Below are 24,953 nucleotides of genomic sequence, written 5' to 3' on the forward strand. Positions count from 1 at the left end.
ACTATGAAAGTGACTGGTGGGAAAACTATTTGAGGTGCCCTTCTAAGAGAGGGTAAAGTCTGAGGTGACCTTATTTTAGGAATTTCAATAGGTGAAGATCTGTCTTCATCTTGAAACAAGACAGCAAAGTCTTCATCTTCAAACGGGCCTGAAGTTAATTCGCTTTGAGGTGGGATAAAGCAACCAGAATTTTTATAAGATGAAGAAAATCCAGCTTTATGGAGGAATGGGAAAGTTCCACTTTGAGAGGGATGCTGTGGAATCATGATTGGAGAATGATCTGTGCTGTAACTTTCAGGACCAGGATGAAGGAAATCTTTTAAATCTTTACATAATTGGCCCCTTTGTTGAATATCAGTGGCAATTCCATTTTGTTGATCCGGAGAGGAAATATCACTTGCAAGAGAAAAGAAGGATGATGTGCTTTGTTGATAGGAGGCTGTATCAATAGTGTTCCCAAAGGCTGGAGAAGTAGTGTTTGTTTCAAAATTCTTAAAATTTTTAGTGTTATATTCAGGAGCAGAGATGGTTATATGTTTTTTAGCATCAGTATTACTTGAAGTTTTAGAAAAGATTTTGATTTCATTTAGATTAAACACATTCTGGCCACTTGCTTGAGGATCAAAAAAAATGGCACTCTTGTAATAGGAAACTATACTTAGTTTATGGGATGAGAAACGTCTTCTGCGGGACATAAAGCTACCACAATGGTCTGAGGAAGATTTTAAATCAGTGAAGCTTGTGTCTTCTTCAGAATCAAAGTTAGCTCTACTTTGTTGCCAGTAAGGGGAAGCATTTCTTTTTTGAAATCCAACAAATAAAGAACATCTTCTTTCAGAGAAAGATGGACTTGATACAGATAATAACCTTCTACTTGCTTTGGCTGAATTGACTTTATGTGTTACAGGGGAATAAGATGTTTTATGACCAAGAGATATACTTGGTTGGGAAACAGAAGAGGCTCCACGATGCTGGGCGTCTGTACTAACTTGATCTTCTGGAGAACATCGTTGGAAGCTCTGGTCCTCTTTGCAGCAGCTAAGAGTGAGAAAAGGGTCAAATGAGGAAAAAAAATAGGGAGCAGAGTGGAGACCTGCCAAGCCTCCTGAAGAATAATATCCACCTTTTGGTGTCCACCAATTGGTATTGTTTCCATACTAATATGAAAACAGCAGGGAATAAGAATAATAGGGGAGCTTACGTTAATGGTCACATAGATGTACCCAAAAGAATGCGGGAGTCTAAGAGGTTATCTCTACCTACACAGTACCTACCCACTCTATTAAACCTTGGGAAGAGAAGTTGAAAAAATCAGGGAAGCAGGTAGAAAGAAAGATCAGGGGAAACATATGCAAGGATACCAGAACAAAAAGATTCCCAAAGGAAAAGATAGAACTGGTTTTAAAGGTAATAAACCACAATATCTGTTGGAGATTACTAACTACTGTATTTAAAGGAGTTAAGGAGAATAAACTTATATTCTGTTGACTAATTGTATTTTAAAATATTAACCATGGATGAAGCACAATCTCTCTGGGGAGAATGTTTCAAGTGAATATCTGGACAGTCCAGGATATCCAGTTATTATGGGAAACAAAGGACAGCACTAAAGCTTGGTTTATGAATATTTTCAATGTTCTTTCAGCACATGTTGAAATTTTTTTCTAAGGCTTACCTTAAGCACTTTCCCATTGTAAATTTAATCCAAAGTAAATCTCTCCCTTCCCTTCTAGGCCGTCATCCTTAAGCCATAAAATGCCCTGTATAGGTGGAACAGGTCAGAAGACTGAATGCTCAAGCTGCATGTGGAGTTAACATGGCAATAACACAGAATGTGATGACAGCAGACTCTAGAATCTCATGACATCAGTTTATATTAGAACTGTTCTGTAGCTCACCTTTCTCCGAAGTTGGAATTCACATGGCTGTGGAATGTGTTTCTACCTTCACTGTTGGAGGAGTCATCCAACAAATCCAGGGGTGGGAAAACAGCTGGATAAGGACAATAACATATATGACAGCTGTACAATCCTTTACCTTGGACCATCTCTCTCACCTTGGACCATCTCTCTCACCAGCTGCCTTCCACACCCCTGTCCTACTAACTCCTTCTTCTTTCACTTGAACATTCTTTACCCCAGATTTTTGCATCCTTCAGTGATACGGAAAAGCAAATGTTAGAGACTTTGGCCTAAAGATACATTGAGAAGGCAAAAAAAGTTTAATAAGTAGCAAATGTCATTGCCACCACAAAGGAAACAAGCATCGTCCACCTTGGCAGTAAAGTATGCCATCTGACTGCTTGGGCCATTTGCACAGATTACGGGGATATGCTGTGGCACTATTTATCACTCCTCAGAACAACTGATACTCACCTAAATGCAAGGTTAATAGAGTTATTAGAAAGGAAACACTGTCCTTTCTTATCTAAACCAATTTGGGCTACTGTCCCCATAACAGGTATACGTGTATGTGTATACTTACCTATGACATGAAACACCCCCTCAAATACTTTTATTTACTGTGCAATTTCCTGATCCTAAATACTACTACCGCCTCTAGCCTTTGCTCCCTTCCTAACACCCTACTGCAGGAAACCCTTGAACAAATTCCTTCTAAGAGACCCAAAGCTCTCTAACGTTCACCATACAATGGTCGGATTTGTAATTTGATTTTAGTTTACATACAAACTAATAAAGTAATCTCTTACTGTATCATGGATGCTGGCAGAAGACATGAGATTCCTGGGTTAGAGACAGAAGACTTATGTTACTTACAGCATAGCAAAGCAGCATAATCACCAGGACATTTACAGCAGTTCTCCTTTGTCCCACATTGCCACAGGGGCAATGCAGAGGGCCCAAGGACACTTGCATTCACAGTGGATTGTGTTACAGGAAAGAACGCTGAGCTTAGATGATCTACCACTTCTATAGCAAGTAGTAAGCAAATCTGCTAAACCTGCTCTTGGTCCTGAAGGGAAACAGTAACTCATTCTTCAAGGTTGCTCACCAGAACCCTGAAAAACGGCCCACATAAAGAATGATCAGGGCCTTACATGTGTGGCTCATGTAGCAAGATGTCTGGGAGCACAAGACGCCCAAGGAGGACTGTCTGTCTCTGTAGCAATCTATTACATTTTCCCTCTCTTGTGAGACTACTGTCTTTTGTTCCTAAGCCACACTAAGGTCTGATTGTCATTTTCCAAAAGGATCTCTTTTGCACATTGCAAGAACATAATACGTAATGCTTATAAAGTTTCTATAAAAAATTTTTCTTTCAAAAATTGGGCCAGCTTGTTGTTTAACACCCCCACCAATGGCCTCTAAAAGAAGCATCTGCTCACTGAGCTATCCCAAAAGAAATAATTATTTGTAACTAAATCTCAACACTGTCAATCATTGCTGCTCACTCGAGGTAATAAAGAGGTCAGATCACTCCCCTGACCCTATTCAAGCAAATCTATGATTATGCAGACACAAAAAACGGTGTTTAGGTGTGTGTGCATTTGGGGGATGAGGAAGAAGATCCAGATCTGCTCAGACAGCAGCAAAGAAATCTCATACCAGTACAGGAAATATCTAGAAGCTGTTTAATATTGTTCTAGGTGAAGAACTTACCTAACCCTCTAAATGTCTGCAAATTGCCTCCTTTTGGCTTTTTAAGAGAACCAAAACTAGACTTAGCCCAAAAGCAAATAGTAACCCCTTATCTAAGCATCTAAAACAACAAGCATCTAAAACATGTTCGTCCTTCAATTCATTCCCAATTCTCTTTATTTTCAATTCCATGACCCCAGGTACCTTCTGCTTTTATCATGTCCTATGGCCACCCAACCCTCCTCCTTTTCTACAACAGCCACTCTATTCTCACCTAGGTCAATATTCCATCATTATACTCACTGTGCCCAATGAACCTTTTGTTTATCTGTAACCATAATTACCACTCATTCAAACAAAAATTTCATCATGATTGCTCATGTGGATGTTAGATAATCTTCTAGAACAAAGCTTCTCAAATGTTAGGGTGTATAAGAGTCACCCACAGAGCTTCTTAAAATGCAGATTCCTGAGCACTGCTCCCAGACATTCTGATTCGCTAGGTCCGGGGTATGTCCTAAGAACATGCATTTCCCACACTCTCACAGGCAAGATTGGATGCTGATGTTGCTGGTCCACAGACCACAGTTTGAGTAGCTCTGTTCCAGAACATACGGGTCATGACGACCCCCAGAGTCAAGGCAGAAGCGTCTTCTGAGGTACCTCACAGCAGCTGCCTATCTAAGCTGGAGTCTAGAAAAGACAGTGAACAATACTAGGACTGAATGTCCCCCTCCTGGTACCTAGATGACAAGTCTCTTCAGAGAATCTATATTACACACGGGGAGAAGTAGGAGGCACAAGGGGAGAACCCTGACTGGGACTGAATCCTTAACACAAAGAACATGCCCCAAACTAAAAATTGACTGAGTTAACTTGAATTGACAAATTTAAGTTTTTCCACATTATTCAAAACAAATATCGTGAAGTACTCTGAATTCAGCTACTGAAAAATGCACATCTTTAGCAGATCTGAGTGTAGTATTATTCTTCAATAATAATACAAACTATTCAATTCATTACATTAATTTAGTTGTTTTTATAGTTTATCAAATGTGCCTGATTGTGGACAGTAACAGCAATATTCATTTTTAAATTAGCACCAGGTTAACTGTTGTATTTCCTTTCATTACAACATTAAACTTTCCACATAAGTTCCCTGTTTGTAGTTTGTTACTCAGATGACACGGCTGTCTGCATGTGACTTGCGAGGCAGAAAAAGTATGGCTTTTTTAATGAATTTAGCACAAATGTTGGTTATTTTATACATATTAAATTTCTATTTTATAGAAATTCTACTTTCAGAATTTTCTCATCCATATATTATGAGAGAAAGAAGTTTATTAAAATTAATTCACTGAACAACTCAGAAACAGAAAGTCAAATACTACATATTCTCATTCATGAGTGGGAACTAAATAATGTGTACACATGGACATTGAGCATGCAATAATAGACAGTGGAGACTTCTCAGGAGGGTGGGAGGAGGTGAGGGATGAGAAACTACCTAACAGGTACAATGTACACTATTTGGGTGATAGCTACACTAAAAGCTCATACTTCGCAAAATAACCATGTAACAGAACTGCATTTTTACCCTCTAAATCTACAAAAATCAAAATTAAAAAAATAATTTCAAAAAATAAAATAAATTCACTAGACAGCAGTTATTAAAGGCATTCTAGTCAAGAATATAGAACAGGACACAGTCAAGGGTTTGAAATGACGCAAAAACAAGTTTTGAAACAATGAAAACTATAAGTATATATTCTAGGTCAACAAGTACATATGCATTCTAGCAACACTAGATAATTTGTTTTCTTCTCTATACTCTCTACATCCTCAGCCTTTTGCCTCTCTATGAAGCTCACCCTAAAAATCCCCAAATCTGGATCAATTCAATCACCAGGGTTCTTACTCTCATATATGAAATGGCAGTAACTGTTGAAAAAAAGAATCATCCAACAGTGAAGACTGGTATACAGTCTTGAATCTCAAATGGGGCAACCACCTCCTGAGTAATCCTTATTAATGTTTCTAGTTAATTCCCTCTTCTACTCTCCACACCTGCTCTTCCAAACTTTCTTCCTTCACATGTTCATTCATCATTAATGCAAATACTTCATGATAATGTATCATGTGCTAAACGATAAAGTGTGCAAAGCACTGGGAACACCACAGTAAACACATTAGTGCAGATTCTTAAGGAGGTCAAAGTCCTAAGACACATAAATTGATAGAGGACAGGAGAGGGGTAGTATAGGGAAGAGAAAAATAAAGCATCTTACCCTTCTTCCTCAAATGTGTCTGTCCATTCACCTCCACCCTAAAAGATGGCCTACAGTCCACCCACCCTGAAAAAAACTAAAGTTATAAGGCAGGAACTCTTTCAACTTCCAACCCCCTACACCCCCAACCCCTACACCCACAAAGGTATCTACTTTCTATTTCACAGAGTCAGAAACACCATCAATTGTAAGAAAGAAAAAATTGTTGCCAATAAAATTATGATTCAGTTCTATAAGACTATTAACTGATGGTAAGATATGTCTTGATTTCTGAGACTTAAAATGTTAAAAATGTTCATCTTAGAATTAACAAAATACAGTATGTTGAACCCACCTGCGCCTTCTTAGTTAGGTTAGGCTTAAAAAGGTATTCAAATGGAATTGAGGTGAGTTTTATACATGAGTATTCACCTTGAGAGGTCAAGTCTGAATTCAGCAGGTATTTCATATACACCTTCACCTTATTCCCCCTAGGATACTGTTTTAGAGCATTCTGACACCGTGTACTTTCTTAAGTGGGGATGAGTAAGGCGAGAGGCAGTGCAGCAGAGTGGTAAAGTGTATAGACTCTATCCCGTACCAGTAAGTTGCCTAAGCTTTCCCAGACTCCACTGCCTTGTGTCTAAAACCTCAGAGTTAATGTGTATATTAAATGAGATAATAAATATAAAACATTTAGGACAGGATCTGGAAAAAATTATTGATGGAGATGACTTCCATTTTCTTCTGTAATACCTGTGTAGTCACAGAACTGGGGTCTTTTTCTTTCCTTTATCTGTAATTTTGATTTTGTATATATTGTATCTATTTGTACTAGGCATTAGAGACTTGTAGAAATCTAAGTATTACTCTTGGTGCCAAGGTATCGGGGTACCCAGATTCATTTGTAGATGTGCTGGTAGAGTGAATGGATGTTGGACACTTCAAGTTTTGAAGAAGGCACAGGAAGATCACTAGATGAGACTTCCGAAGACAAATGTGTCCAAATTGGAATCCATGACCAATAGCATGTAAGCTCTAAGAGTGCAAGGGCTTTGTTAGCACTGTACTCATCTACAAGAGTATAGTTCATAGTGGCTGCTCAGAAAACATTTGTTTTAGAAATGAATGAATCTGCAATGTGTTCTTTCTGTCTTTCTTAAGAATCTATTGGTTATTATATTTACAGATTTAATGGTAACAGGGACACTGATTAGGAAAATAACAAAATGTAGAGAAGAGCTTAACCTTTTCAAGCTAGTACTTACTCCTTTATTAGGGGCAGCAATGCTACTTTATATTGTCAGTTTCCATGTTACCAGATACTATCTTGAGCTTAATAAAGTTTCCCAAGAGTCTGCAAGTGATACTATTCTTTCTTCGACGTTATCCCAATACCTAAGGTGTACTGCTGCTAAAAAGGTCAGGTGACACCTTGTTTCATAGGTTATTTCCTTTGTTTTGTTTTTGATATTTTTTAAAAAGGCCCTTTTCCTGTATCTTTACTCTTGCCCTCTGTATTGGCTTCTTCCTTGTGGCCCATAAATATGCTCAAGTATCTCTCAGGTGAAAACAAAAACAAAAAGTGAAACATAAAATATATGTTCTCTGAACCTGATACCCCTTCTTATTTACACATCCTCCTTCCATCTAAAGTCAAGTTCCTTGAAATAAGCGTCTACTCTTCTGGTGTCCAAATCTTTACCTCTCTTTCATTTGTCCAGGCCTAGATCAGGTTTCTGTACTTATCACTACCCAGCAACTTCTCCTGCAAAGCTTCTCAATAAGTGACCTCCTAAGTCTCAAATCCGGTAAACACAGTTTAGTCCCTATTTTACTTGACCAAACACATTAGAAGTGAAAGGCTACTGTTAAATGTATTTTTCTAGTTCAGAGGCTGGCAAACTACACCCTGTGGGCCTATCTACCAACCACCTGTTTTTGTAAATAAAGTTTTATTGGAATGAAGCCATACTCATACTGCCCATGGCTGCTTTCACACTACAATGGCAGAGTTTTGAGACGGAGACTGTATGGTCCTCAGAGCCTAAAATTTTTTTTTTTTTTTTTTGAGATTGGCTGTTTTTTAAAATTGTGTTTTCAATGAGAAATACATCACCTGTTTATAAAATAACTCTTGAAAAATCCAAGGAGTACAGATACTATAAAACTAAAGCAAACTCCAGTTATGAGACACTACATACATCATGCAAAAACAACGGCCTTATCTCCAGGTTATGAAAACTAAAACTAAAAAGTTACTACATAGAAAAGGTCCAAGTTTTCAGCTTGGCAAAACTTGGGTGGTACAGTTACACAAAACGTTTAATAAATGGAATTGTTTTCCCCTATGTGTAAACAAAATGACAAGCCTAAATCTGTGCCTGGTAATTTCAATCTAACTCTGAAGTTACACAAAATATGCAGACACCTTATACACTTCACCTGTTGGCATGACCATATGACCATCTTTTTTTCTTAGGTGGTGGGGGAGGGGCAAGGTGACTGTGCAGAGCAAAGATATGGGGAGTAGCAATATTGTGTACTAAAAACTATAAAGTCAGGGTGAAAAAAAAGCCTCAATTAACACATAGCCTAAGGGGGAAAAGACTACACTCCAACTTCGCAAAGTTAATTTAGAAGGATAGGGGAAGAGTTTAACTGCAGTTTAACATGAAAAATGCATATATAATAGAATGGAGTGCAATGAAGGATTCATGAAATATACAACCTAAAATTCTTACAGAAAAAGTTTGCCAATTCCTGTTCTAGTACATTTAATACATCTGATCATTTCCTTCTAATTTATAAAACAATTCATTTTTTAAAAGAATTTATTTTAGACATAACGCAAAGCAACTTTATTATCTCAACTTTCATGAGCATCTAAAACAACATGAGACATGCGTTATTAACCACATTTTAAGATAAATAAATTGAGGTTTGGAGAAGTGAAGTTACATGGTTAGTTAAAGGCTGAACCGGGATTCCTGCTTGGGTCAGAATGATTCTAAAACCTGTGGCTTTTTACCACTATTCTGGAAATCTTGTCCTCTCTTGGTTTCTGTGACACCTTTGTCCTCTGGTTCCCTGCTCATTGCTTTGACCAGTCATCTGTCTTCTTTTTCAGGCTTATCCACCTTTGTCCACTCCTTCAGTACTGGTTCCAGAAAGCTCTGTACTCCACTCTCTTCTCTCTTCCCATGCTACACATTGTGCTTGAGCAATGGCATCCATTCCCACAGCATCCAGCTTCATAAACATACTAGTGGGATGCCCAGAACGCGAACAACTTTCCAGGGAGAAATGCTTCTCTCAGCCGTTAGCAGTTCCTTTCATGGGTGGCATGTGGATGGCTGCTCATGCTGGCAGTGGCTTCAATCTCTTAGCAAGTCCTGCCCAGGAAGGTCTAGCATCTGGCTGCAGGATGGAAAGGTGCTTGGGACTTATTGCTTTTTTCTTGGCTGTTAGGGTTCTAGTTAATAGAACCCTAAAAGGCCAAAAGCATCTCTCTTTACCATCTTGCTAGATTTTCTTTTAAAAAATCTGTTTTACTTGTGAGACTTTGCTTTGTTCCCTGCTAGATCTCCAGAGTTCAGACAGTGCCTGCCACACAGTAGACACTCACACTGAATGAATAAGGGGACTTCAGATGTTAATGTCACTTTTCTTTTTTTAAAGGAAATTCATAGGAGAGGACTAAATGGCAAATGAATGATGAAAAGTTCGATCTTATTGGTTTTCAGGGAAATACAAATTGAAAAATAATTAGTTACGATTTCATCTTCATCAGGTTGGCTAAAATTAAAAAGTCTGACAATATAAAAATTTGTATGGGAAGATAAGAATTCTCATATACTGCTCATAGGATGGTAACTTGGTACACTTTAAGGAATAATTTAGTAATATATAATAATAATATAGTTAGTCTATAACTCAGGACTTCAAATGTATACTTTCAAGAAATTCTTCCACATATGCCTAAGGAATTATGAAGGAAAGTGTTCAATAAAGCATTGTTTATAAGAGCAAAACATGAGGATTCCCAGGCAAGATGGTCGAATAGAAACAGCTCCAGTCTGCAGCATCCAGCAAGACCAACGCAGAAGGGTGATTTCTGCATTTCCAACTGAGGTACCTGGTGCATCTCATTGGGACAGGTTAGACAGTGGGTGCAGCCTATGGAGGGTGAGGTGAAGCCGGGTGGGATTTCGCCTCACCCAGGAAGTGCAAGGGGTCGGAGAACTCCCTCCCCTAGCCAAGAGGAGCTGTGAGGGACTTGCCATGAGGGACAGAGATATCTGGCCCAGATACTACACTTTTCCCACGGTCTTCACAACCCACAGACCAGGAGATTTCCTCGGGTGCCTACACCACAAGGGCCCAGGATTTCAAGCACAAAACTGGGCGGCTGTTTGGGCAGATACCGAGCTAGCTGCAGGAATTTTTTTTTTTTTTTTTGGTACCCCAGTGGCACCTGGAACACCAGCGAGACAGAACCATTCACTCCCCTGGAAAGGAGGCTGAAGCCAGGGAACCAAGTGGCCTAGCTCAGTGGATCCCACCCCTACAGAGCCCAGCAAACTAAGATCCACTGGCTGGAAATTCTCACTGACAGCACAGCAGTCTGAAGTCAACCTGGGATGCTCCAGCATGGTGGGGAAGGGGCGTCCACCATTACTGAGGCGTGAGTAGGCAGTTTTCCCCACATGATGTAAACAAAGCCACCAGGAAGTTCAGACTGAGTGGAGCCCACCGCAGCACTGCAAAGCAGCTATAGCCAGATTGCCTCTCTAGATTCCTCCTCTCTGGGCAGGGCATCTCTGAAAGACAGGCGGTAGTCTCAGTCTGGTGCTTACACATAAAACTCCAATTTCCCTGGGACAGAGCACCTGGGGGAAGGGGCGGCTGTGGGCGCAGCTTCAGCAGACTTAAATATTCCTGCCTGCCAGCTCTGAAGAGAACAGCGGATCTCCCAGCACAGTGCTCAAACTCTGCTAAGGGCCAGACTGCCTCCTCAAGTGGGTCCCTGACCCCTGTGCCTCCTGACAGGGAGACACCTCCCAGCAGGGGTCAACAGACATCTCGCACAGGAGAGCTCCAGTCGACATCTGGTGGATGCCCCTCTGGGATGAAGCTTCCAGAGGAAGGAGCAGGCAGCAATCTTTGCTGTTCTGCAGCCTTCACTGGTGATACCCAGGCAAACAGGGTCTAGAGTGGACTCCCAGCAAACTCCAGCAGACCTGCAGAAGAGGGGCCTGACTGTTAGAAGGAAAACTAACAAACAGAAAGCAACAGCATCAACATCAACAAAAAGGAAGACCACACAAAAACTCCATCAGAAGGTCACCAACAACAAAGACCAAAGGTAAATAAATACACGAAGATGAGGAAAAACCAGTGCCAATAGGCTGAAAATTCCAAAAACCAGAACGACTCTTCTCCTCCAAAGGATCGCAACTCCTCGCCAGCAAGGGAACAAAACTGGACAGAGAATGAGTTTGATGAATTGACAGAAGTAGGCTTCAGAAGGTGTGTAATAACAAACTCCTTCGAGCTAAAGGAGCAAGCTTTAACCCAATGCAAGGAAACTAAGAACCTTGATAAAAGGTTAGAGAAATTGCTAATGAGAATAACAAGTTTAGAGAAGAACATAAATGACCATGACCTGATGGAGCTGAAAAACACAGCACAAGAACTTCGGGAAGCATACACAAGTATCAATAGCCAAATTGATCAAGTGGAAGAAAGGATATGAGAGGTTGAAGATCAACTTAATGAAATAAAGCATGAAGACAAGATTAGAGAAAAAAAGAATGAAAAGGAATGAACAAAGCCTCCAAGAAACATGGGACTATCTGAAAAGACCAAACCTGCGTTTGTTTGGTGTACCTGAAAGTGACAGCGAGAATGGAACCAAGTTGGAAAACACACTTCAGGATACTATCCAGGAGAACTTCCCCAACATAGCAAGACAGGCCAACATTTAAATTCGGGAAATACGGAGAACACCACAAAGCTACTCCTCAAGAAGAGAAACCCCAAAACACATAATTGACAGATTCACCATGGTGGAAGTGAAGGAAAAAATATTAAGGACAGCCAGAGAGAAAGGTCGAGTTACCCACAAAGGGAAGCCCAGCAGACTAACAGGAAATCCCTCTGCACAAACTCTACAAGCCAGAAGAGAGTGGGGGTAAATATTTAACATTCGTAAAGAAAAGAATTTTCAACCCAGAACTTCATATAGAGCCAAACTAAGCTTCATAAGTGAAGGAGAAATAAAATCCTTTACAGACAAGCAAATGCTGAGGGATTTTGTCACCACCAGGCCTGCCTTACAAGAGCTCCTGAAGGAAGCACTAAATATGGAAAGGAAAAACCAGTACCAGACACGGCAAAAACACACTAAAATGTAAAGACCATCCACACTATGAAGAAACTGCATCAACTAATGGGCAAAATAACCAGCTAGCATCATAAGGACAGGATCAAATTCACACATAACAATATTAACCTTAAATGTAAATGGGCTAAATGCCCCAATCAAAAGACTGGAAATTGGATAAAGAGTCAAGACCCATTGGTGTGCTGTATTTAGGGGACCCATCTCACATGCAAAGACACCCATATGCTCAAAATAAAGGGATGGAAGAAGATTTATAAAGCAAATGGAAAGCTAAAAAAAGCAGGGTTTGCAATACTAGTCTCTGATAAAACAGACTTTAAACCAACATACATCAAAAAAGACAAAGGGCATTACATAATGGTAAAGGGATCAATGCAACAAGAAGAGCTCACTATCCTAAATATATATGCACCCAATACAAGAGCACCCAGATTCATAAAGCAATTTCTTAGAGACATACAAAGAGACTTAGACTCCCACACAATAAGAGTGGGAGAATTTAACACCCCACTGTCAATATTAGACAAATCAACGAGACAGAAAATTAACAAGGATATTCAGGACTTGAACTCAGCTCTGAACCAAGCGGACCTAATAGACATCTATAGAACTCTCCACCCCAAATCAACAGAATATACATTTTTCTCAGCACCACACCGCACTTATTCCAAAATGAACCACATAATTGGAAGTAAAAGACTCCTCAGCAAATGTAAAAGAATGGAAATCATAACAGTCTCTCAGACCACAGAGGAATCAAACTAGAACTCAGGATTAAGAAACTCACTCAAAACTGCACAATTACATGGAAACTGAACAACCTGCTCCTGAATGACTACTGGGTAAATAACAAAATTAAGGCAGAATAAATAAGTTATTTGAAACTGATGAGAACAAAAATGCAACGTACCAGAATCTCTGGGACACAGCTAAAGCAGTGACTAGAGGGAAATTTATAGCACTAAATGCTCACAGGAGAAAGCAGGAAAGATCTAAAATTGACACCCTAACATCACAATTAAAAGAACTAGTGCAGCAAGAGCAAACAAATTCACAACCTAGCAGAAGATGAGAAATAACTAAGATCAGAGCAGAATTGAAGGAGATAGAGATCAAAAAACTCTTCAAAAAAATCAGTGAATCCAGGAGCTGGTGTTTTGAAAAGATTACAAAATAGATAGACCGCTAGCCAGATTAATAAAGAAGAAAGGAGAGAAGACTCAAATAGACACTAAATAAAAAAATGATAAAGGGGAGATCACCACTGATTCCACAAAAATACAAACTACCATCAGAGAATACTATAAACACCTCTACACAAATAAACTAGAAAATCTACAAGAAATGGATAAATTCCTGGACACATACACCCTCCCAAGACTAAACCAGGAAGAAGTCAAATCCCTGAATAGACCAATAACAAGTTCTGAAATTGAGGCAGTACTTAATAGCCTACCAACCATAAAAAGCTCAGGTCCAGACAGATTCACAGCCGAATTCTACCAGAGGTACAAAGTGGAGCGGTACCATTGCTTCTGAAACTATTCCAAACAACAGAAAAAGAGGGACTCCTCCCTAACTCATTTTATGAGGCCAGCATCATCCTGATACCAAAACCTGGCAGAGACACAACAAAAAAAGAAAACTTCAGGCCAATATCCCTGATGAAGATTGAGGCAAAAATCCTCAATAAAATACTGGCAAACCAAATCCAGCAGCACATCAAAAAGCTTATCCACCATGATCAAGTTGCCTTCATCCCTGGGATGCAAGGCTGGTTCAACATACACAAATCAGTAAACATAATCCATCACATAAACAGAACCAACAACAAAAAACACACGATTATCTCAATAGATGCAGAAAAGGCCTTCAATAAAGGCCTTCAAAACACGCCTTCATGCTAAAAACACTCAATAAACTAGGTATTGATGGAACATATCTGAAAATAATAAAAGCTATTTATGACAAAACCACAGCCAATATCATATTGAATGGGCAAAAGCTGTAAGCATTTCCTTTAAAAACCGGCACAAGACAAGGATGCCCTCTCTCACCACTCCTATTCAACATAGCACTGGAAGTTCTGGCCAGAGCAATCAGGAAAGAGAAAGAAATAAAGGGTATTCAAATATGAAGAGAAGAAGTCAAATTATCTCTGTTTGCAGATGACATGACTGTATATTTAGAAAACCTCATCGTCTCACCCCAAATCTCCTTAAGCTGATAAGCAACTTCAGCAAAGTCTCAGGATACAAAATCATTGTGCAAAAATTCCAAGCATTCCTACAAACCAATAATAGTGTCAAATCATGAGCAAACTCCCATTCATAATTGCTACAGATAGAATAAAATACCTAGGAATACAACTTAGAAGGGATGTGAAGGACCTCTTCAAGGAGAATTACAAACCACTGCTCAAAGAAACAAGAGAGGACACAAACAAATGGAAAAACATTCCATGCTCATGGATAGGAAGAATCAATATTGTGAAAATGGCCATAGTCCTCAAAGTAATGTACATATTCAATGCTATTCCCATGAAGCTACCATTGACTTTCTTCACAGAATTAGAAAAAAGCTACTTTAAATTTCATATGGAACCAAAAAGAAACCTGTATAGCCAAGACAATCCTAAGCAAAAAGAACCAAGCTGAAGGCATCATGCTACCTGACTTCAAACTATACTACAGTAACCAAAACAGCATGGTACTGGTACCAAAACAGATATATAGACCAATGGAACAGAACAGAGGCTTCAGAAATAACACCACACATCTACAACCATCTGATCTTTGACAAACCGGACAAAAACAGCAATAGGGAAAAGATTCCCTGTTTAATAAATGGTGTTGGGAAAACTGGCTAGCCATATGCAAAAAAAAAAACTGAAACTGGACCCCTTCCTTACACCTGATACAAAAAAATTAACTCAAGACGGATTGGATTAAAGACTTAAGTGTAAGACCTAAAAACCATAAAAACCCTAGAAGAAAACCTAGGCAATATCATTCAGGACATAGGCATGGGCAAAGACTTCATGACTAAAACACCAAAAGCAATTGCAACAAAAGCCAAAATTGACAAATGGGATCTAATTAAACTAGAGAGCTCCTGCACAGCAAAAGAAAGTATCATCAGAGTGAACAGGCACCCTACAGAATGGGAGAAAATTTTTGCAATCTATTCGTCTGACAAAGGGCTAATATTAAGTATCTACAAGGAACTTAAACAAATTTACAAGAAAAAAGCAAACAACCCCATCAAAAAGTGGGCAAAGGATATAAACAGACACTTTTCAAAAGAAGACATTTATGTGGCCAACAAATATATGAAAAAAAGCTCATCATCACTGTTCATTGGAGAAGTGCAAATCAAAACCACAATGAGATATCATCTTACACCAGTTAGAATGGTGATCATTAACATGTCAGGAAACAACAGATGTTGGAGGGGATGTGGAGAAACAGGAACGCTTTTACACTGTTGGTGGGAGTGTAAATTAGTTTAACCATTTTGGAAGACAGTGTGGCAAGTCCTCAAGGATCTAGAACTAGAAATACCATTTGACCCAGCAATCCCATTACTGGGTATATACCCAAAGGATCATAAAGCATTCTACTGTAAAGACACATGCACACGTATGTTTATTGCAGCACTATTCACAATAGCAAAGACTTGGAACCAACCAAAATGTCCATCAATTATAGACTGGATAAAGAAAATGTGTCACATACACACTATGGAATACTATGCAGCCATAAAAAAGAATGAGTTTATGTCCTTTGCAGGGACACGGATGAAGCTGGAAACCATCATTCTCAGCAAACTAACACAGGAACAGAAAACCAAACACTGCATGTTCTCACTATAAGTGGGAGTTGAACAATGAGAACACATGGACACAGGGAGGGGAACATCACACACCGGGGACTGTCAGCAGGTGGGGAGTATGGGGAGGGGTAGCATTAGGACAATTACCTAACATAGATGACGGGTTGATAGCTGCAGCAAACCACCATGGCACATGTCTACCTATGTTAACAAACCTGCACGTTCTGCACATGTATCCCAGAACTTAAAGTTAATAAAAGAAAAAAGGAGCAAAAACATGATAACCTAAACATCCATCAATAGGGAAATAAATTAAGGTATATTCATTCAAAGGAATGCAGCATAGCACCTAAAAAGAATGAAATAATTTTATATATATACATATCAATATGGAAAAAAAACTCAAAAAAATTTATTGCAAAGCATGTTACAAAATGTGTGTGCCATATAATGATATGTATGTAAATTTTAAGAACAAAAGACCATTTATGTCTTGTTTATATAAAAGTGCACATGTAGGAGAAACATTAACACTTTCAAAGGAAGAATGCACACCAACTTCAAGATAATAGTTTCCCTGACAGAAAGGAGTAGAGAGGGTACTTCAATTATATACGTGATGTTTCATTTTTTAAAAGATCAGAAGTAGAAAACAACTTTGTTTTGCAAATTCAGACAACTATAACAGCAAGGCATATAAATCACCACACAATGAGCTTCTGAATCTCTGTTTATCTCCACGCTTTGAACAACTGAAGTTCCACATTAAAACGGACCTGACAGGAGCAAGTAATGGTAAGAGTAAAAACACAAACGAACAAAAAGCACTGTCTATATTTTTGGCTCATGAAAGTGAAAGTTAAGAGTTTCAAATAAAACCTCAAAAATCTGTATCTGTCTGTGTTCTTACTTTCATCATCATTCTCTATTATCTACAAAGTAATATTATCTAGGGCAATATACACTATGCCTGACATTATGCTGGTATTCTGGGAGTGGATTCGTGGGGTTTTGTGTTATTTTCGAATAATCAGTACTGTTTTTGTTGATACTATATGAGAGTATCATATGAACCTAACAGTAAATGAAAATATCTAGGGCAAGAAGAAAAGAAAAAAGACCCATATGGTCACTATACAACCCTGAGTCTAATTTTGAAACTCATCTATTCTTCCTAAAGCCCACAGTGAACTGAAAGAATAATGAATTTGTTACTTTCAACTGGAATCAAAGTTAACTTTTTAAAAAGATGTTTCTAAAGCTTCATATAATATTGTAATTCAAATAATAGTTTTAGACCCATAGAGTGATAGAGCAACATAAGTCAAATATGACAAAGGGAGGTAGGAAGCTTAAAAAAATAAAAGGAACTGAAAAGTTTTCAGAAATAACTTAAAATTGAAACTGAAAACATCAATGTGAACTAGTGACCTTAAGAGTATATTTTTTACCGTGTCCGCAAAGGGACCCAACCAGCCTCTGATATCATCCTCCCTAAAAATAGTACTCCCCCATATACCCAGCTTTTGGGGTCGAATACTATTCTTACTGAAAGAAACTGATGCTGCCACAGCATAGCTGATTCTGCCTTGGAGTGACAAAAAAATAAAAAATAAAAAATAAATCAGTAAAAACATGTGATTACCAAGAAGCAAAGATGCTTTCCAAAATGTTAACACTAGTGCTAAAAAGGACACAGACACAAACCCCTCTGAGGGCCACCTTATGAGAATTTGAGCATTGTTCATCACCACCATACCCAGCAGAAAATCAGCTGAGCCCCAGAAAAGGCATAAGTGCATAGGTCCATAATACTTGTGTACTAAGAGACAGAATACAAGAGATTCTAATAATGGTTACAGAAAATATGTTCCACTGATCTACCCAAATTCCATGAGTCCTCCACTCAAGTTTTTGTCAACAACTAAGGATATAATTAGATATTTTTCCTTTCCTGTGTGAAACAAGTAGTATTAGAAAATTGTGGCTGATATCCATTTTTTGAAAAGAAGTAAAAATCTTCAGGTACCTATTGCAAAAGAGAAATGTTACATATGGAACATGTAACTGTCACTTAATATTTTAATTTTTGCTATCAAGGACACTAGTGTATGAAGAGCACATCCCACCTTAAAAATGGGAAAGAGGGGATGACTCTTCCTCCCCATGGCCAGTCTTCAGTCCCACAGGAGATTATAAAAGGACAGGCAGTCCAAAATTTACACAAATGTACTTTACAAAAACCTTGTTTTTGAAAAATATTTTATTTATTTAAAAAGTTAGTTTCTACATACTTATTTAGAAAGATTTCACATCTAAATTTTTTTGTATCTTATTCCTTTCTCAAAAAAATCCAAACTGTTTGTCTGCTTTTGTTTATTTTTCTAAAGGAGAGCTAAACAGGAAAAAGCTTCTCCCCTTCTTTACTGAGTGCCATTTGCTGTAGTCCAAGGCACTGGGGATGTATTGCATCTACTCTAGTATTTTATTGCTAACAAAGGCACCCAGGATCAAGCAAGAGGAGGGAATGTCTCTCCTGACATCAATCTTGAAGTTTTGACGTGTCTAGTTTTTCCAACTAGCTGTATGTTACTGTCATTCATAAATTTCACAAATCCTTCTTGAACCCACATAAAAAATCTGTGCCTACACCATTACTTGAAATTCATTAAGTCCCATAATTATCTTCTTTTTACTTGTCCTAAATGAATCCTAAACTTATCAAAGTTTGCCTCTTTTTATAGAATTTTAGAACTTCTTGAATAAGCCTATGCTCAACTTAACCAGTGTCCTTTTAGCTTGAAGGCCATTCACCCTTTTGGTCTATACTCCTTTAGCAGAACTGCCATTTTTCCTCTCAGTCTAGCAGACTTCTCTGGTTAGTCCCTAGTTCCATTAGGTCTTTTCTAAGATGCAACTGCCAAAACTGCACACAGGACACACGATGAAGAAATACCACAGATTTACATACAGGTAGGATAACCACCTGGTTTGTCTTCGATAACTCTCAATAATGCTCAATGCTATACTGGGGTTTTTGTCATTATTAGAGTACTAATCTGCTGTTTTCTACATCCATAATAAATAACTACTAGGTCTCTTTTCTGAGTCACACAAATTTTTTAGATCTTCCTACATTTGTAAATGAACTAGAACAACGACTCTCAATAATTTTCAAATAGGGCAGAGCCACAAATGATAGCTCTAGGAAGATCTAAAAAGTTTGTGTTCTTGAACAACAACAAAAAGTTGTTGACTGGTTTTAAAATAGGGAAGGAAAATATTCAGAAGGAATCTAAAATAATCTTAAATCATTTGAAACTGTGACTCAGAAAAGAGACCTAGTCGGCGGGTGGGTGGTTAGCAGCGCTGGGCCTGTGTCTTGAGCCTGGAGGGAGTCTGCTCCTGCCGCCTTCTGCCCTGCCAGAGACAGACCCATGCGCTGCCTGCCCACTGTGCCCCTTTGTCCTCATGTCAGGCGGAGGCAGAAGGCCCACCGTGCCAGAGGCTGGGCACCAGCCTTAACCCTCACTCTGCTAGCACCTCCTCCCTTTCCCTGAGGCAGCACATCTGGCTCACTCTCCCCTCCGTCTCTGGAGTCCACCAGGGAAGGCCCTCATCCCCTGCTGCTACTTCTTTGGGGAATGTGGGTTCCATCCAGGGTTGGGGGCCTCTCTGCTCACCCACTCTGCACCCAGGATCCTGGTCCCCTGCCCTCTGGCACAGCTGCTTCCTGCAAGAAAGTAAGTCTTTGGTCTCCCTGAGAAGCCATGTCCCTCGTGCTGTCTCTTGCCTGTCCCTCCTGTGCCCTGCCCTCCAGCTTGTATTTAAGTCCCTGGGCTGCCCCTTGGGGTGCCCCTCGCTCCCAGGTTCCCCTCTGGTGTCATGTCAGGCATTTTGCAAGGAAAAGCCACTTGGGGAAGGATGGAAAAGGACAAAAAAATTAATAAATTTCCATTGGCCCTCGGGTGAGCTGAGGGTTTCTGCAAGGAAAAAAAAAAAAAGAAAAGAGACCTAGTCACTGGATTAACCCATGCAAAGATGAGACATAGTCACCTATATACTCTCAAGTCTTTTTTGACCTGCACTAAAATTCAGTAGCCAGTAGCCCAAGTGGCTATTTAAATTTAATTACAATTAAATAAAATTACAACTTCAATGACATAAAAGGAAAATTCAGTTCCTCAGTTGCATTAGCCACATTTCATGTGCTTTGTGGCCAGAGGGGGCTAGTGGCTACCACATTGGGCAGCACAGACTTGGACCATTTCCATCACTGCGGAAAGTTCTTTTGAACAGGAGTGGTCTAGAGAATTCTCATAGAAGGAGTCACAGAGTGGCTACATTAAAACAGTAGGTTATACACTTTGGCAAGTAATTACTGCCTTCCTCAATATTCACATAATACCACCTGCTACTAGTAAGTTTTTTATATTCCTTCGGTCAATATGGTCTAAACTAGCTTAAATACTGACTACTGAATATGACTTTAATTATAATCTAAGTCAAAATATCACTCCTTTTCATTTTATGTGAGCAGCAGAATATATGACTGGAACCCATAATGAAAATACCTAAATAATAGTAATAATGATAATAATCAATTCAACATAGGAAATATCTTAAAGAAACTTACCCTCCTTCACTTTCTGCTTCCTCTGAACTATTACTTGTTGCTGAACTTTGAATTGTGGGGAGTCTTCTTTTTCTCGCTCTGTGCTGAGGGCTTATCTTATGAACAGTTATTTTCCCTCCAAGTTCATCTTGTATATATTCCTCCAGCTTTGGAATAGCTTCTTTAAGAAATCTGATTTCCTCTTTGAGTTCTTCCATATTTGTGAGTAATTCGTTTAACTTCTCCAGTATCTGAAGTTGCCTTTCTTGAAAGATTACTGTAGTTCCTTGGTCATCATATATTTCATCTTGCAAAGTTATTGAATTAAATGTATTACCCAGAGAAAGAAATTCAGGTAACTTCATTGCTATCCCTGGTTTACGGACCTTGTGGTACCACAAGAGCAGCAAGCTGATTCCAGCAGTGCCCACCATGATGCCAAGTATCAGCTCTTTGTTTGTGGAATAAGGCATTTCTTGGTTTTTGTTTCTAAAATTAAAAACATAAATGTAAATGAATGTTGTTTATGTCTTTGTCCAAGACAAAAATATAGGTGCTTTTTCAATCAACAAAAGCCAAGTTTACATCACAGGATTTATAAAAAGTAGGACAATAGCCCAAAGGGTGGGAAAGGACAAATGGAAGTATACTGTTGTAAGAGTCTTAGATTACAATGAAGAATTATCATATTAAGTTAAAGATGCATAGCTGTAAACCCTAGAATAACCACTAAAAAACAAACAAACAAAAAAAAACCCCAGGTAATACATATCAAGACAATAATAGAGATAAAAATGGAACACTAAAGATACTCACTTGGTCCAAAAGAAGGCAGGAAAAGGAGAAAAAAGAACAGATGGGCAAATAGAAAACAAATAGAAGAGAAATTACGCCATTATTAAGTGCAAAAATGGTGCCAAAAATCAAGAAATAACAGTTTTTGTTTGCCAACAGAAAAGAGTCCATAAAAAGAAAAGAAAAATTGATGAAGTAGACATATAGAAAACTGCATAGCAATAAACTTGAGAAGGCAAAGGAGGTGGGCTCTATCGCACAAGTACAGAAGTTGACCTTTGATGGGAACATAAACCATTCATTCAGTCATAAAAGGCAGATTATGTGAGCAGAGATTTAGATAGGTGGGTAGATGCAGTGGTGGGAGGTTATGCAAGCTCTCTTTGATTGCTTCACTGTTCTAAGATAGGAAGTGAAGATAGGAAGCAAAGTAAATAGCTGGGAGTGTGAATTGGGGAAAAAATATCAGTAAGATGAAAATTCTGAATTAGGTTGTATACCCGAAATTCACCATCCTCTGCTTTATATCCTGTGATTCCACATATTCTACCAAGCATTGTTTCTTACACTTCAAATGGCCAACTAAATGTAATCTTTCAAATGCTTCCTTGGTGGTCTACTGGTTAGGATTTCTGGGCTCGCAAATGCCCTATGGAAGAGGGTCTGAGAGAACAAGCAGCCATAATCTATTTCTGAAAAGCCTGCTTAAAATAAGAACGTCTTTGGATTCCTATTTCACTAGAGTATATGCCTGGAACACAGAAAGTATCCTGTTTGGATGTTCTACACTTCATTACAGGCCTAAGTGTCAAAGAGAAGGACTGACTTTAAAATAATCTTCCAGAAATTACCTCAGGTGTTAGTGAATATTATATCCAAGAGATTTAAGAATTCCTTCTTTTAAACCAAAGATTCCAGAGAAAGCCTTGGTACTTAATCTGGCCTGCTTTACCTCACAGAAATTTGCCTGGAATTAACTTAAAAAAATTTTTTTTCACCTAATTGGTATAACTGGGAATTGTAAGTCTAACCATCTGCCCACTCCCAGCTCATCCAGGAGACATGCCAGCAACAGATTCCAATCAATTTGTAACTTCAGCTGAAATTGTAGCTAATTATTGCTAGATGTGTAAATGTATTCTACAAAAAAATTGTATCACGAAACTAAATTATCTTGAAAGCTTATTGCAGAAAAATAAGTCACTCTATGCCCATTAATTACAACTGCATTCCAGCTAATATTCACACATCAAGTTTAATCATCTTTATTTTTGTCAATAAAATTCTTCAGGCAGGATGTCCATTCGCTGATATAGAGGTCTATTAAAGGAAATCTTCCTATTCTGATTGCTTTCTTTTGCCCATACCTTGGACTTTTACATTAAGAAATATAGCCTAGTTTGAAAATATTTTCATTTAATAAGCAAATAAGTAGAAGTAAAAATCTACCTAGGAAGGAGAACTTATTCTTGAGACAGGACCAGGTTTCAGCAGGTGGGGAAGTCTTATTTTGCTTGGCCCTTTCTTTAGGAACTGCACCAATTCCAAATCATCTCTTCCATGCAGGTCCTATTATTATTTTGCAGATAAGTGAACTGAGGCACACAGGTGTCAAGTCACTTACCCAGTGATCACCCAACTGGGAAGTGAAAACTGTCACCTTTGACAACCTGTTCCTAATTCTTGGATGCACCCACAACATGTGGGAGATTTGGAAAGCATCAACAAGGAGGTGAAGGAGAGTACTGACTGAACAGAGATGCTCAAAGCTGAAATATTATTTCAGAACCACAAAAATTAACTAGAAAAAAATAGAATCAACGGAGCTGATGTTTTAAACAAACACAATTAAAGACTAATAGTTCAAGCTATGTTTGAGTTTTATAACAGCATAAAACAAATGTGCTTCAACACTGATAATTTGAAAAATGACACATTAAAAATAATGTACAAAATACATCAGAATACTTGCTTGCCTTCAGAATAATTTCAAAGGTTGTATGAAGTCATTTACATAGCTTTTTTTTTTAGAGTCTTGCTCTGTCACCTAGGCTGGAGTGCAGTGGTACAATCACTGTTCACTGTAGCCTCGACCACTTGGGCTCAAGTCATCCTCCTGCCTCAGCCTCCCTAGTAGCTAGGACCACAAGCGTGGGCAACCATGCCCGGCTAATTTTTACATTACTTGTAGAGAGTGAGTCTCCCTATGTTGCTAGGCTGGTCTCGAACTCCTGGGCCCAAGCAATCCTGCCTCCACCTCTCAAAGTGCTGGGATAAGCAGCATGGGCCACCGCCTCCAGCCTTGTTAGCTTTCATACTTCTAATTATGTTAATAGTATACACTTGTAGTATAAAAAAATATAGTAATTAAAAACTTTACCAGATTTTAAAACTCTAATATTTTAATAATCAGATACAAAGTATTATGTTACGTTTCAATTTGTAAGGTGCTAGTAAATAATGGAAAATGACATTTTAATATAGATTATGGCACTTAATTAATGTGTATTATTGTGTAATATTAAAGGTTGAGATGAGAATCAAGTATTCTAAAATGACATCAAAATGTTGACTCTAAAGAAAATAGAATAGGAAATGTTTTCTGAAGAAATGTCTGAAGAAACATTTCATTTCCATGTTCTAGTTTTATTTAAAATTAATTTTTTGATGTAGAAATTATGCTTTACTAAATTAATTATAATGCTTTCACCATAAATCTAGCATATATATTCATTTACTTCATCAGCAGACCCTTAGAGGAGAAAAATATAAAATGCATAACTCTAATAAACTCGGGGAAGGTATGACAAATTTTGCAAGGATAAAGAGACATTACAAAAAAGCCCGAGGTTTAAGTTTCCTAAGAGAATTGCACTGAGACCTTGAACTAGTGATCAGATTTCCTACAGCGTCCTGGAAAACCTGGTACTTTCGAAGTGAATTCTATTGTTCATTTCATCAGGTTTTCATGTTTTTTTGTATTTTATAATTTATTTTAAATTTAGGGCTCCCAAGTGTTTGCCTCATTCCCCTATGTTGGCAGCACTGATAATACGGCCTTCGTTTTTGTGTGAAATAGGCACAGACGGAGTCTGAGAGCAAAAAAACCCCCACACAAACAAAAACAAAATGTTTGCGCGAGGCTCAAAGCCGAGGCGAGAGCCCAGCAAGTGTCTCTGTTGAAATTCCTTGGGGTTTGCAGGGACCAGCCGGGCCGAGGCAGCAAACTGCCTGCTCCCCACGCACCCCAGAAGGGTCCGCGTGCGAGGAAACACCGGCGACCTCCGGGGCTAGGGCTTCCGTGGCGCAGGGTCAGCGAGGGATGAACCCGGGAAGCCACTATGGGCCGCTGCTCCAGCCCCGGGAACACAGAGCACCACTGACTGGCAGGCTCAAGCTTCGGCAGGGACACACCGACCCGGAAGTGCAGTCGC

At 38.8% G+C, this 24,953-nt stretch overlaps 1 protein-coding gene across 11 annotated transcripts in view; it reads right to left on the reverse strand.

Moving 5' to 3' along the window:
- Window positions 1–24,953, reverse strand: part of RMDN2 (regulator of microtubule dynamics 2) — a 207,192-nt gene that overhangs the window by 177,583 nt on the left and 4,656 nt on the right. For 5 of the 11 annotated variants that reach the window (XR_010149146.1, XM_009442307.5, XM_016948374.4 and 2 more), the window contains exons 1-2: window positions 1,676–1,840; window positions 70–1,038 (exon numbers count right to left, since the gene is read on the reverse strand). Coding sequence is in view for 10 of the 11 variants with exons in the window: in XM_009442307.5 (XP_009440582.3) it covers window positions 70–1,038; window positions 1,676–1,692 (986 nt within the window). In the remaining variant the exon portion in view is untranslated. Of the gene's footprint in view, window positions 1–69; window positions 1,039–1,675; window positions 1,841–20,745; window positions 21,214–24,953 lie in introns of those variants that run through there. The other 6 variants (XM_009442305.5, XM_054677786.2, XM_054677785.2 and 3 more) reach the window with 2 other exon arrangements.

Source organism: Pan troglodytes, chromosome 12, assembly GCF_028858775.2.
Source record: "Pan troglodytes isolate AG18354 chromosome 12, NHGRI_mPanTro3-v2.0_pri, whole genome shotgun sequence".
Taxonomy (NCBI): domain Eukaryota; kingdom Metazoa; phylum Chordata; class Mammalia; order Primates; family Hominidae; genus Pan; species Pan troglodytes.